Source organism: Takifugu flavidus, chromosome 20 (genome assembly GCF_003711565.1).
Source record: "Takifugu flavidus isolate HTHZ2018 chromosome 20, ASM371156v2, whole genome shotgun sequence".
NCBI lineage: Eukaryota > Metazoa > Chordata > Actinopteri > Tetraodontiformes > Tetraodontidae > Takifugu > Takifugu flavidus.
In genome coordinates this window covers 3316915-3331031 of record NC_079539.1, presented here as the reverse complement: position 1 = coordinate 3331031, position 14117 = coordinate 3316915, and the positions used below count along the sequence as shown (strand labels likewise).

General features: G+C 43.8%; 2 protein-coding genes and 1 long non-coding RNA gene across 4 annotated transcripts; 1 reads left to right on the top strand and 2 right to left on the bottom strand.

Annotated features, from left to right (window-relative positions):
- Positions 1 to 459: 459 nt before the first annotated feature.
- LOC130517548 (uncharacterized) lies at positions 460 to 4613 on the bottom strand. The gene is made up of 3 exons (XR_008947742.1): positions 4477 to 4613; positions 1645 to 1751; positions 460 to 854 (listed from the first exon to the last, which is right to left on the bottom strand). It is a non-coding gene; the product is annotated as an uncharacterized LOC130517548 (long non-coding RNA).
- crhbp (corticotropin releasing hormone binding protein) lies at positions 3822 to 6943 on the top strand. Its single transcript, XM_057019490.1, has 7 exons — positions 3822 to 4150; positions 4277 to 4370; positions 4515 to 4672; positions 5044 to 5254; positions 5558 to 5703; positions 6187 to 6304; positions 6378 to 6943. Exons 1-7 carry the CDS (start codon positions 4070 to 4072, stop codon positions 6530 to 6532), a joined length of 963 nt encoding a protein of 320 aa, XP_056875470.1. The 5' UTR covers positions 3822 to 4069; the 3' UTR covers positions 6533 to 6943.
- A 3372-nt stretch (positions 6944 to 10315) lies between these two features.
- s100z (S100 calcium binding protein Z) lies at positions 10316 to 12804 on the bottom strand. Of its 2 annotated transcripts, none has more exons than XM_057018816.1 (3): positions 12367 to 12804; positions 12134 to 12278; positions 10316 to 11046 (listed from the first exon to the last, which is right to left on the bottom strand). In XM_057018816.1, exons 1-3 carry the CDS (start codon positions 12489 to 12491, stop codon positions 10897 to 10899), a joined length of 420 nt encoding a protein of 139 aa, XP_056874796.1. In that variant the 5' UTR covers positions 12492 to 12804; the 3' UTR covers positions 10316 to 10896. The 2 variants fall into 2 exon arrangements, with proteins under 2 accessions (XP_056874796.1, XP_056874797.1); XM_057018817.1 differs by having other exon boundaries at positions 12134 to 12275.
- Positions 12805 to 14117: the final 1313 nt, after the last annotated feature.

Genomic DNA, 14117 nt, shown 5'->3' with positions numbered 1-14117 from the left:
CCTCAGCCTGTAAAAACAACTCCTGTTGCTCCTGCAGGCTCATCGATCACAGAGTGAACATTTGGCTGTGAGTTTTCTCTTTTACTGGAAGGAGGATTAAATCAGATCTGATTGCCAGGGGATTCAATCATCCATGGGCACTGAGTGGGGATGTTGTATATCTAAAGATTATTCTGAGCGTCAACACGGCAGAATGGAAGGCACAGCCGTCAGCTGGTGTGTTATGATCCAGAGCAGACAGGATGCAGCCATCACGAGGAGCGTGAGCTTGGTTCCAGCAAAGCCAGAGGAGGTTTGGGAGAAACAGTTACTGCTGGATGTAAACTGGTGTAAACGGTGTTAAGTGATAATGGCTACATGCCTTCATATCGGAGGCATTAATTTATTTTGTGTATTTTTATTCAGAATTAAGGAAGCGTTTTTTGTAGCTCCCTCAATCGACCACTAGAGGGAGCAACGGGCATAACAGATCATAAACTACGTTTTGAGTACATTTCTTCTCCATCTGGAATTTGATTTAAAAAATAGAGACATGGGCTACAACCTGGTGATTTATTTTGATTAAAGGAATACAATTTTAAAAATTGCATAAGTCAAATATAATGGGAAAAAGTATCCTGTTTCATGTGCATAGAAAGATGGAATTCTTGGAAAAACTGAAAGGGAAAGATGCTGATTGAGGACAAATTTTTCTCTCCTCTGCTCATCTTGCACGTAGCTTAACCATGTTATGACATAAGAAGGCCTTTGTTTCCATAAATCTGAATGAGCTATTGCTGTACTGAATCCAGCGCTCTTTGATGCACAGGGAGGATTTTGCACGCAAGGATTCCGCATGTGTGTCTTTTCATTTCCTGTCGAGGAAAATGAAGGAATTGTTTTCTTTCATTTTGATCACAATCACATTTATCCAACAAACCAACTTTAATCAAAAAAAGAGATCACTTTGATACTGAGATGACAGGATAAATCCTGTATTTTTATATGGCAGAATTTTATGGCAGTAAAATTTGAAATATTTCAGATATTTCATTGCCCAGACTATGATGTCAGGTTAAGGTGTCTGCACGTCCAAACTGTCAGCGCAGGGGCACTTTTTATATTAGTCTAAGTGTCCACATGTGCTGACAGGAGGCCATCTGTAAACCTGACAGTGTGCTCTGTGATAAAAAATGTAATTTTAGCCTCCCTGAAAAAGAAAACACCTGAAGAAATTCAAACCAAAGAGTTTCATTAACATGTCATCTGCAGAGGGTGAGGGCTGTTTATCAGTGTCAGAGGGGAGCAGGAGGCATCACAAGCTCATTACCAAGCCTCAGTCTGTTTTTGACACGCTGTGATGCTGAGAATCTTTTTTTATTGGCCTGTTTGACCTGTCCAGGGGGCTTTGCTGCTTCTCAGACCCCAGCATCACCTGTGACCATGACTGGGAATAAAAGATGGTCGGCAGGAAACTGATGGATGGATAAATAAACAAATATTTGTGTCTGAAATTAAGCATCTCAACATTTGGTGCCCATTGACAGAACTACACTATTCAGACCCAGAGACAACTTACAGTCTCTAAGCTGGGGTGTTCACACCCAGTCCTGGAGGCCACAATCCAGCCAAGTTTCCTACCCTACCGGATAGACAACCTTTCACCTGGGCTCCAGCTTTGCGTGATCTTGTTTCTGACTGGTAGGACAGAAAACCCAGCCGGGATGTGGCCGTCGGTGGACCTTCTTGTTGTGACCCAACCTTGTGACAGACTGATTAAAAAGAGGAAACAGAATAAAAACAAAGAAAACAGGTCACCAAAGCACATGGAGCAACTCAGAAGATCAACTCAGTTACTGGTATCCTGATTTTTCCCAGATGAAGAATGATATATTAGCAGTACACAGTGATTTAAATCGGTCCTTTGGTAGCCTCAGGCTGTTGAAAAGGACTCTGCAAAGAGATGGCCAAACCAGGATGTGTGTATTCTCAAGATAAGCCAGCTGGCAATCGGAACTTGGCAAATGTATTAAATATCTCTCACCCAGAAGGCAAATGGAATTTCAAATATGATCAGATATAAAAGGAGACAAATGTCTTATTTAGAATAACTTCTGCTGTCCTTGAAAAGTTTTGTGCCATGTTGATGTAAATAACTCAATTCGGACTGCAGCACCGCTGGCTCGGAGCTTTGTCAGCGTCGCTCCAGTGGGTGAGAAGACAAGAACCGGATTCTACCTTCACTCAGGTAGTCGTACTGCACCTCATTTTAAAAGAAGGATCACCCAAGGGTGCCTACTGACCTCTGACCCTTCTAACCCACTCAACTCCAACATCAGCACTTTGTTATAATTAATGTATTTCCATGATCTCTACCTATTCTCTCCTCTACCTGTCCTCCCCCTTCTCCTCTCTCTCTACCCAGCCCCCCCATCAGCAGGAGGGTCCCGCCTGGTCCTCCTCAAGGTTTCTTCCTGTTAAAGGGGAGTTTTTCCTTGCCACTATTGCTTGTTGGGGGTCAGGCCCTGGGATTCTGGAAAGGGCCTTGAAACAATTTTGATTGTAACAGTCGCTATATAAATAAAGACTGATTTGATTTGAGTTGAAAACATAAGAAGACGTAAAGTAATTACACAGATCTGTCCCATAAGGCATCTGTCACAGAGCATGACCCCCAAATTAAATGACAAGATAATATATATACACACACATGCCAGGTCCAATATTTAAGACACACAAAAGTACATTTCATTTACATCTGGAAGTAAGCATTCGGACTTGTGTAGTTTGTATTGTGGCTGTGTGCAGCCCTTGTGCAATCAAATAACATATAAATAACATATCACATCTTAAATTTGTGGCATAAACATGGCAAATGGCCCAGCACCCCCCACATTTACCTTTTAATAGAAGCAGATTCAGTCCCGCCCAGTTGAATGGACCATTACTGACTTTTGGAATAACTATCATTATTTTGACTAAGACACGGCTCCAAAACAGGCAGCCATCAAAGAACGATGTTTAACACTTGTATTCCACAGTCTGTCACCTGTTATGTAAGCAGACAGGGAGGTCGTCGGCTGAGCCAAGTAAACAGAAACTGGACTGCACAGCAGATCCCAGATCTGTGCCCGTGTTCTGGAAGGAGGTCGGGGCCATGTTACCGCCGATGCCCCCACTTTATCCCGTCAAAACGCTTTTGGAAGTCAGCTCAGGGTTACTGTCTAGCAGGTTGGATGAGTGGGAGATGCTGAGAGGAAGGGGAAGTGTGGTTGGGGGAGCAGCATCACTCGTGCTTCCTTCACATCTTCGCATGCAGTGATGTTTTTTTGTAGAGAAAACAAGCTTATTTTGGTGTCATTTGCCCAAAATATGGGTGGATGCTTTGATTCACCTTTTCTGCGTTTGCCTTCATCTTTATTATCAAAAAAGTCAATATTGTATAAGTCTTGCTTCATTTTCCCACTCTTCTAAAGAAAAGGGCCGTGTAGCTCTGCAGAACCGATCAGAAATTGCATGTAAACTTACAATATCTTGTCTTTTTTTTCTTTTTTTTAAGAAAGACGAACTAATTACTAGAATTAGTGCCCATTATTCCCTGTGAACTCCACTGAGGTAACCATACTGGACATTAATTGATTTTTAAATCAAATATACAAACCTTTTCGTCCTGGTAAGTCAATAGTTTATTCAAAATGTGTCCCTATCAAAGACAGGTCAGAAAGACAACTGTAGAGGCATTTAAATAACTTTTTAGCCCCGGGACATCGTTTAATGAGCGCGCTGTTTGAAGCACGATGACGTCATGAAGTTTGATCGTCTTTCAGGAATCAACTGATAATCTCTCTCTCTCTCTCTCTCTCTCTCTCTCTCTCTCTCCCCCTTCAGCGTGTGTCCATCCTCACCCTCGTCACAGCCTCCCAATTGGTTGGATGTGAGAGGGGAGGAGGGGGGGCCGTGGCGGTGGCGCTGAGGGGGGTCCACATTAGCCGAGTTGATCCTTGCGCAGAAGTTGGACCCATAAAAAGGGTCGCGGCTTGGGAGCGCGCTTCAGACCGTCCTCGCTCAGGTGCGGACAGAGACGCGCGTCATGGAGCGCACTTTCCGGGAGCAGCTCTTCGTCCTGCTGCTGAGCCTGTCCGTCCTCAAGGGAGACTGCAGGTATATGGAGGTGAGTTACATTCCTTTATTCTTTTTCTTCACCTCTTTAAAACCTCCCATTAATACTCGCTTCACTTCTCCTCTTCGTGATCTTTTGTTTTTCTTCTTGTGTGTGTGTGTGTGTGTGTGTTTTAAGAACAACGAAATCTCTAAAGACGAACTGTACTCATTTTTCAACTCGGAACTTAAAAGAGAAACACCTGAGGAATTAATGTTCCGCAGACCTTTACGTAAGTTTGACGGCAGATCTAATCACCACATTAAGGAAATATGAAATTAGTACTAAATTACTGATTAACTTTCAACGAAGCACATGCCAGGTGTCTGTTGGTGTACCTTGGTTGGCGTCTCATGTGGATCTCCTTGGCTCACAGGATGCCTGGACATGATTGCAGTGGAGGGTCGGTTCGCCTTCACAGCAGAGCGTCCTCAGCTCAGCTGTGCAGCCTTCTTCATAGCAGAGCCGAATGAAGTGATCACTGTGGATTATGACGGTGTGGACATCGACTGCAGTGGAGGAGACTTCATCACGGTAGATCCACAGCGTGCAACTGAAGAAAAACATCTGGTCACTGGGAGAAAACAGTTTTTTGAAGCTTGAATTTTAAACTCTTGCAAGGGTTTTTGGTCATTTTCCAATAAAAGCAACTGGAATAATCAGGTCTTGTTACTGTCGGTGACCGTCTCAGGTTGTGTTCAACAACCTGAACCTCTAAGCGTACAAACACCTCCTGATTATTCTCAAAGCTAAATTTAACATCAGATAATCATATATAACCTGCTTACTTTAAACGACCTATGGTCAAATCTCCCCTCTAAGTTCAAAGTTCAGGGGAAATGAGCTTGAATTTAAAGTCCTGCCCCTGACTTCTATTACTGTTATTTTTCTGCTGTCCTGTGAAGGTGTTTGATGGCTGGGTAATGAAAGGAGAGAAGTTCCCAAGCTCCCAGGATCATCCTCTGCCCCTGTACGAGCGCTACGTGGATTACTGTGACTCTGGGTCACTGAGGAGAAGCGTGCGCTCCTCGCAGAACGTGGCCATGGTCTTTTTCCGCGTCCACAACCCTGGCAGCACGTTCACCCTGACCGTCACGAAGCACATCAATCCTTTCCGTGAGTATGACACAAACCTAAACTCCAGCCTCCTCTGCTCACAGACCAACTGTTCAGCCATTGATTTGTGAATCTGTGGTGACAACACAGCCTCAGGCGGAAAACACCGCCATCGCTGGTGCTGCATCGGGGCCAAACTGGGAAATGTTGTGTTACGCATATGAGCAGAGTTTCATTTATATGTCCACACATGCCTTCGGTTTCATACATCTGCATTGAGTTAGCTGCGGGTTATTTATTCAAGCAAAATATTTGGCCGCCTGTGACAGACCAGTTTTAAATGATGTCAAATGTCCCCTGCAGCCTGTAATGTCATCTCCCAGTCACCAGAGGGCGCTTACACGATGGTGATCCCGCAGCAGCACAGGAACTGCAGCTTCTCCATCATTTACCCAGTGGAGATCGACATCTCCGAGTTCAGCCTGGGACAGATCAACCACTTTACAAAGGTAAACAAAGAGTTCTTTTCAAAAAGCCAGTGATGATAGTAACACCCTTGGAATTTACATTTAAAAAAAAGATCTATGTTTTATTATGGCAAAATCTTTTTATGCTTAGGTGAGATTGTAGTCTGGTCTGGTTTAAACTCCTTTCAAGTGATTCACATTAAAAAAGGAAGAAAAAACAAAGCAGAGTTATCAGGTGGCTCCACATCAGGTGTTCCTGCAGCTCCGTGGTGTTTCAGTGTCTTTAGGCTTTTCTGACTGTGTTGCTTCCAGACAGATGAATCCCGCTGTGCAGCTCCACACAACACAACAATGTTTCCCCAACAGGACTAAAACCATCAAAAACAATACAGGATTCAGAGCCATAAGCAAACCTGCCATTTTAAATCCACACACTTTTCTTTAGCAGGGGAAAAATTTGAGTGATATTTTGGCTGCAGGTTCTCTTAGTTTGTGTCAGTATTTGCATGATTTTGGTCTCCACAGAGGTCCAGACCAGCGTGCGCAGAAACAGGAGACTTTGTGCAGCTGCTCGGAGGAAATGGGATCGATACATCGAAGTTGCTGCCCATCACGGACCTTTGCGTCTCCTTCACGGGGCCCAGTAAGTTCACGCCGCTCCCTGTCCTTCCACGCTGTCCCCGCTGTGCGAGTGATGAGAGCAACCTCTCTTGCAGCTCACCTGAAGGTCGGCTGCGACAACACGGTGGTCAGGGTGGTGTCCAGCGGGAAGTTCGTCAGCCGGGTGTCGTTCAGCTACAGGCTACTGGACAGTCAGGAGCTGCAGACCATCAAACTCAACAACGTGGAGGATTTCTGCTTCAACAACTGACACCAGCACCACCACAACGTGTTTCATTTGACTGTTTTTAAAAAAAATTAAATTATTTGACTTAAACTGACAAAATCACTCTGATTATTATTCACTGTAATGTCCATATGAACTAATTTTACAAAAAAAAAGTCAAAAGTGTCCTTTTGGTTTGTTGGAACTTTAAAACCATTTTTATTTATACTTCAAATTTTACTGTTATGTTCTTTAAGGTTCACATTAGTGAAAAAGGAATGGTGCTAAAATGAATGTTAACTTGTGTTTATATCTTGGATTAAAGCGAGACACGTCATTTCAACAGACCGCGCCTGAGGAAACATTCAGTGTCATCAATCCCATAATCGTGATCATTATGCAGCTGCATTTGTATAAAACCCTTTTGTAGTAAAACTATACTGCATGACAAAGCAATGAATCTTGGTTTTGTGCTTATTTTACATTTTAAAAAGAACCTTACCGTTGTCCTACAACATTAAAACTGAACAGCACCAACAAGGTAGCAACATATTCTAAATGAATCAGGAATCCCACCTCGGAATTAATCTGTGATCGACCCTGTTTGTGCGCGAGCGGCTCTGGTGCCTGCGATTCGATGGGTCAGAACACTGATGTTAGCATTAAGCTATAAGCAGGTGTTGACATGACAAACCTGGCAAAACCGCAGACCTTTCAGGGGAGAAATTTCCACTTCATTTTCTCCTTTATTTGCACGGGAGCGCCCCCAGAATGGGGTGTATTATCACCCTTGAATGTCGCTGTATAGAGAGCAGTAAAGGATTATCTGGGGGATAAATGGCCTGAGTGGTACCCAGCAATGGGGCAACCGGTGATTAAATGCCTGCAGGGTGACTATCTTTGACAGGCACCTGCAGCCACAGCTGGTGATGGAGTGTGTGTGCGTCAGAACTCTGGTATATCGTGGGGGTATATGAGCACCTTTAGGGCTTTGGTTGGAAGAATTATGGGTAGAATGGATGCAAAGGAACTACAGAGGTGCTAGAATGGCTGGTGTGTGCAATGCAATTTAGCCCAAAGATTTAAAAAAAAACACCCCAAAAAACTACACTTATCACAATAAATTGATGGGATCTGTGTATCATTTCTGTCATGCCGTGAACAGAAGATTAAATATACGAATGGGATAAAACTCCCTAATTCTGCTCTGAATATTTTTCATAATTCATTTTAATGTTCAGGATAAAAAAGAAACTATTAGCTGGGACTTCAAAGCCAATCCAATGGGACTAAAATGGTTACAGCAGCTGCTATGCTGCAAAAAAAAAAAAAAAAAAAAAGAGACAACAGCATTTTTCATCATTTAAATAGACTCTTTGGATATCTTATGCTATATGTCATATGCTCGAATGTTTTATCGCTTCAGTTTCATAGATGTGTGCAGATGGTTCATTTTCAGATGACAGGGATAAACTCCTGAAGTTTGGAGTGACAGATTAATTGAACTCCTCTGCTAGTCTGCAGATTGAGAAAATTAAGCGTGACATTTGAATTTGGCCTTTCTGAGAGACAGAATCAGCAACACTGTCAATCACTCATCAGCTGCAGCAAAAAACAATCAATCACTGTTATAAACACTGCGATTGATCACTGCGAATATTAAAACATCAGACACTGAATGAGGGGAAAAAAGGTTTGCCATAGTAAAACTGGAACACGTGGACGTAAATGACTATATTTTTAAAACAAACAACCCTCTAAAGATATTAGTGACCGTCTGATCCCTCCTCAGCTTCGCAAACACACACTTAAAATTAAAAAAGAATAAATAAGGGGCCGTCTTAAAAGGATTGAATGTCTTTGGCTTTATCCTTAATCTCCCCATCATGTCAGTTTTTAATCTACACACACTCACATGTACGCGCACACACACAACGGGCCCCTCCTCGAGAGTTATCACACTGATGGTGACGCATAGAGTGACGAACAGCATGTGGGAGATAAGAGCTTCCAGCACAAGGTAAATTTACTACTCATCACAGGTAGCAGCCTGGAGCAAAAAGAATCTGTCTTATTGGTGAAAAAATGAACAATTGTTTATGTGTTTGTATATATATATATATATATATAAAATCTATTGAATTGTATACATGCTTCTAGTGCTGGTCCCTCACCTTACTGTTGGCAGCATTATTTCTACATTTCATCTGTGACCAGTGATCGATCCTGCCGGTGTCCCTCACACCCTTCCATCATTTCTGACGTCCAATATTTCTCCTCTCCTTTCTAAATTTACGGCTGGTTTCTCCAGAGCGCCGATTCCGACTTCTGGAGGGGGTGAAACTGAATTGCATCACCTCAGATGAGGTGAAGCCGAATGTCTAAATCCCTCTTTCATCTATTGCAGGTGTAAGAAGGAAACACTTCAGTTGGTACAAGACGGTTGCCACGGGGCTGAATCAGTTGATCTGTGAGCCAGGCCACACAGAAGATGCAAAATAAACTGATGCCTGAAGAAGACGACAAGGTCACGTTAGCATTTGGACCTAGCGTTGTGGAACACAGGGCCTCTGTAACCGAATGCTGCCCTAGCTTTTGTCTCGAGCCGTCATTACGGCAGCAAATCACAGTCTTTTTTATGAGAGACGCTAAAGACCTTCTGACTGCTTCAGAAAAGAAATTAAGATAATAAGAGAAACAAATCTACAAAACACTCAATCGCACTGACGAGGCAGAATTATTATTCCGGAAGTGTCCGGAACTGAATGACATTTGTGAAGTTTATTAAATGTCACTTCTAATTAACTGTAACCTTTTTTAAAAGTGATGCTGAAAAAGCCCATAATTACTGCACGTCATCTCCCTGAGAGCGAGAGGGTGATTATCCAACCCGATTACAGCCAACCACGCACAAATTGCATTGTAACAGCGAGGAGCACCATCTGTGCGTGGAGAAGCGTCTCACTTGATGCTGTCATCTTCCTCAACGTCACTGCCCGGAACGCTGCGGCAAATTGAGTGTTTTGGGAATTGGGATTTACAAAGGAAAACCCTTTAGAAAATACAGTTAACGCTCGTATCCTCCCCGAGGTGAGGATGTCAGCGCCGCCACTGGAGGCAAACACGTGCCGCTGTGATTGGCTGCTGCTGTAGGACCCAGGTGCTGCATCTATATTGGTGCTGCTGTGCATCATCGAGACACAAAATACCTCCTCCCAAAAGGACAGCTTCGCTAACCATGTCCGATGATCGGTAAATGAAAAAAACAGCTGACTTCTCCTCTTTTATGGTCACGCGCAAAATGCCAGAAATAAGGTGATGTCTGGCTCGTGCATGTTTCTCTTCTGCAGCCTCCTGTTGTCATGGTCGCGTCACTTCAAATTCTGCTTATATGGTTTTTAACTGTTACATAAGGAGACAAAACCAACCGTACTCATCATGCCTAAACCTACACGGTCATCCGGAAAACACGCTAAAATACAAATATGACACATTTTACTGCCTAATAACCCAGTTTTTTTTTTTTTTAAGAAATGTGTTTTGTATTAATTTCACCAAGAAATATGCAGAACCAGTTAAATATAAAACAGGACATTATATTAAAGCTCTGGAGATGTAAAATGTGTTTTCACTTACTTTGAGTTTTGAAGAACAAACTTTGTGACATTAGCTTCTTGCACACAGGTGATCCAATCACTTTGGAGCCTACCACTTCCTGTCACATGACTGTCACCTGATCACCACACCAGGATGTTGAGGGAGTTAATGTAAAAAAACAAAAATACACTCATTGTGTTGCATGTGCACGAACACCAACACGCACAATAGTTTGGAACATTTACCTTTTATTTTCTGATACAAGACTACAATACTCCAGTCAAATATCGCTTAAAATATCTAAATACACAAGGTTTTTGCAACACAACAGACAACACATTTAATCACATGGAATGTCCCTGAAACGTGTCCTGAAGACCTGATTCACTGAGATTTTTCCATCACTCCAGGTGTGTGCCAAAATAATATTCCTCCCCGGGGACACACGAGGCTGACAAAGAGACAAACACGTTTCCTTTGGACTGAATGCTGGAAAATATTCCATTTCTGACATTTCTAACAGAGCAGGCTGCCCCAGCTGAGAGGGCAGCATAAGAAAGGTACAATTAAGGAATTAATGAAAACTATTGAAATCAAGAAGGTGCGTTTGGTAAAGGTTAATCAATTCATTTATGATAATGACCCCACAGACAAAAGTTAATGTTGATGCAATGAAAGGGACACACACAAAAAGTAAACAATTAATTAGGAAAAGGGTATTTTCACATTAGGAACTTTGAAATCAAGGCTCATTTTGACAGCGTTTTAAATCGGCTGTTTAAAAAACCCAAACAATAATGTTGTTTCCACATTTACTTCTTATTTTGCGCTTGGAAGAAGTCGTTGCAGGCAACAGTCAGGGCCGCCACCAACACGACAAACTCGTTGAAATCCACCTCGTTGTCCTTGTTGGAATCCAGGTCGTTCATGATTTTCTCCACCAGCATCGGATCCTTCTGGGACTGCAAACAAAACGGGAGAACAAAGCACGTCACATGACCTTTGCCCACAGAACTTCTACTACCGAGTCAAAGGTGCAGCGTGGATACGGACTGAAGTGACATGTTCTCCTGATGTTACGGCTGAATCCTGACTCACAGGCGGCGGAGAGCAGACAGATGTTGCTGCTCAATGAGCCGCGAGCTGCTGCTCATCACACTCGACATGTTCTGCTTTGCTCATTTCCTTCAGGATTAAGATACAAGCGACGTTTTCCACATCCACCCTCGTGCCTTTTCCTGACGGATATTTGGATTTTTCTATCCAGGGTTTTTGCTCTCGTACGTGCTTAAGTACGAGCAATGCTGCTGGGTAACATGTGGTCACAAAGTCAAATTTATTGACAGTGAAATGCTGGATGAAGTCCAGGATGCATCCTTCCATTTTTTTGGAAGTGCTTGATTCCCAGAGGCGGCTCCGTTCCTGCCGCTTGGCTACGCCTTCATTTTCCTCCTCCCTGCAGTGCCTGAAAACCTGTTAAACGGCACCTTCCTGTTTCTAAATGGAGGATGATACCCTAATCTCTTATGCCTGGCATCCTCCAAGAAATAGAGGTTGAATGTTGTGCTGGTTCGTCTTATCTCAGGGGCGACAGCGGCCCGGGGGGGGATGCAATGACATCATGGGAGATTCTATATCTGGACAGGACACGGGTCACTGGTGATGATAGCGATGATGCGCGAGCACCTGAGGCTTCCTGTCCTGCCGAGCGAGGGCGGGGACTGAAGACGAAAATATATCTGAAGGCGTCAGGGCTCCGGATTCTCCGATCGCCATCACACAAACCTTATCTATCTCCTTCACACTCGCCTTTATTCCCCCAGTCGGTGTTGCGGTGCGAGAGCTGCTCTGAAGGAAGTCAGCAAGGAAACAATTTCCTTTGACGAGGTCAGAATGTTCCTTTTGGAATCATCCTGCTCATCTAAAATATCACTTCTAAACAAATGACTGAACAAACATTATTAGGAATTAGGATTAGGATTATTAGGAATGACAGGGAATTCTACAAATACTGTCGACAACAGTGATGATGCTGACAGGTTTCTTTACCGTGAGGAAGTCGGTGAGCTCGCTGTGGAGGAGCTCCTTCAGCTCGCCCTTGTTGAGTTTGTGCTTGTCTCCGTCGTTTCCGGAGTAGTTGTAGAAAACTGTTATGAGCGCGTCCATCGCACCCTCGAGCTGAGTCGGCATTCTGCTGGGAGGACCAGAAACGGGGAGCAGCCAGAGATTCAGGGGAGGAAATCACCAAAAGCCAATCCAGCGAGGAGCGGAGGTGCTCTTACCTGCTTAGAGTCGCACGCAAGTGTGGCAAAGCGCCGCAGTGCTGCTTGTTTATCAGTAATTGAGGAAAAGCTTGGCTCACCATCCTCTTTGCGTGGTTAATTAATTCCACAGGTGAGAGGCCCATGGTAACTGTCTTTCTTTCCAGGTCTTAATCAAGGCCGTTAAGTGAAAAACAAAACATGCGCCAGTGTGACCCTGGAGCCCTCGAGGGGGATCTGTCACACTTGGAGCCATGCAGGGACACGCCTGTCAGTGAAACCAGAACCTTCGTGTTCTTGCTCTTCTGTTTATCTTCAGGTTCCACCATCACTGCTGGGTACTAACTTCACCTCATTCTGGGAGTTTTTTCCACCAGAATGAATCAACACCTGTATTCAATCAGAGTGGGCAGGAAGTGGTGTCTCCCACACTTGAACAGATTTGATGCTGAAGGATTCAGTCATCTGTGGTCGGATGATTATTATCACCATGGGTTACTGTAAAACATGTGCGAAAGGGGTTTCTACCAACGGGGTCACCCTGTTTCAAGGTTACGCTTTGAGTTTTATTCTTGAGGAAATGTTTGTGTTGCCAAAATAACCAGTTTATTGATGGTAAGGGAACGTACCACTGCTGTCCAAGACTCTTGTTCAAACTTTTAAATGTAAATCTTATTAAAACTATGCAATGGTCGTTGCCAACCTTGTAAATTCGCTTCAGATTGGTTTGCCTGGGTGCAGGTTCCTGTCAGGTTCTGGTCAGTCATTCTGCATAAAATGGCCTCGCAGCTAAGCAGGAGCCCACATGTTCCCTATTGTGTCACAGTGAGGCAGAGGCCTGGACGTGCTCGTCTGCAGGTCGCCACTCTCCCAGTTTCACCTTGCGAAAGGTGTCATATTGTAGGTTTATTTTTATCCGCGGCGCTGCTCATCCATTGTCCCGTCTGAAAGCGGCTGCTTCTCCTCTGTCATTGTGTCACAACTGCCGGTGGAGAATAACAGCCCGCCAACCCTCCCTCCCTCTCTGAAGACAACACCTGAGGGAGGTTCACATGTCAGACGCACCTGTAACTTCTCCTCCACGTCTGCCAGTGGAGGAGAAGAAGTTTCCATCGGTCGAGGTGACGACACCGTCCTCACTCCCCGATGGCTGCTTAGAGTGGATGTTGTGGAGGACAGCGGCCAGCGCAACGGTTTACGCCAGCTGACATCACATCCTGATGTAGAAACTGCGAGGCTGATTCATAAGAACAGTCTTGCAGCATATTGCAGTAGCCTTAAATAGTTTTGTCTTTATGTGTTGTTTTTAGCACATACGTGGATCTAGTGCATAAATGCATGCACCTAAAAGTAAACTAGACGAAAAGGTGTGGCTATACTGTACATGGTGCAGCACGTACATGATAACAAACTTAAGTGAAGACAAGGCAGGTTTATTTCTATAGCATTAGTCAGACACAAAGCATAGTGTGTTACACGCTTCCTCAGATATATTCGATCAAAGCCAATACAATAGCAACAAAAAAAATACAATAAAAAAAGCTTTATTAAAAGGCCTGATTTAGAGATTGTGTGTCTCACAATTGAGGAGCATAGAGACTAAAAGCTGCTTTACCTTGATGTGACGCTGGGAACCATCACTGAACCTCTTCCTGAGGACCTGAAGGTTCTGGGTACCTGGGGTCTGGGTATCGTACAAGTAAATCTGAAATGTCTTTAGACCCAAGACCATTCTGTGCTTTATAGACCAGTGGTGAGATTTTTAGGTGGAT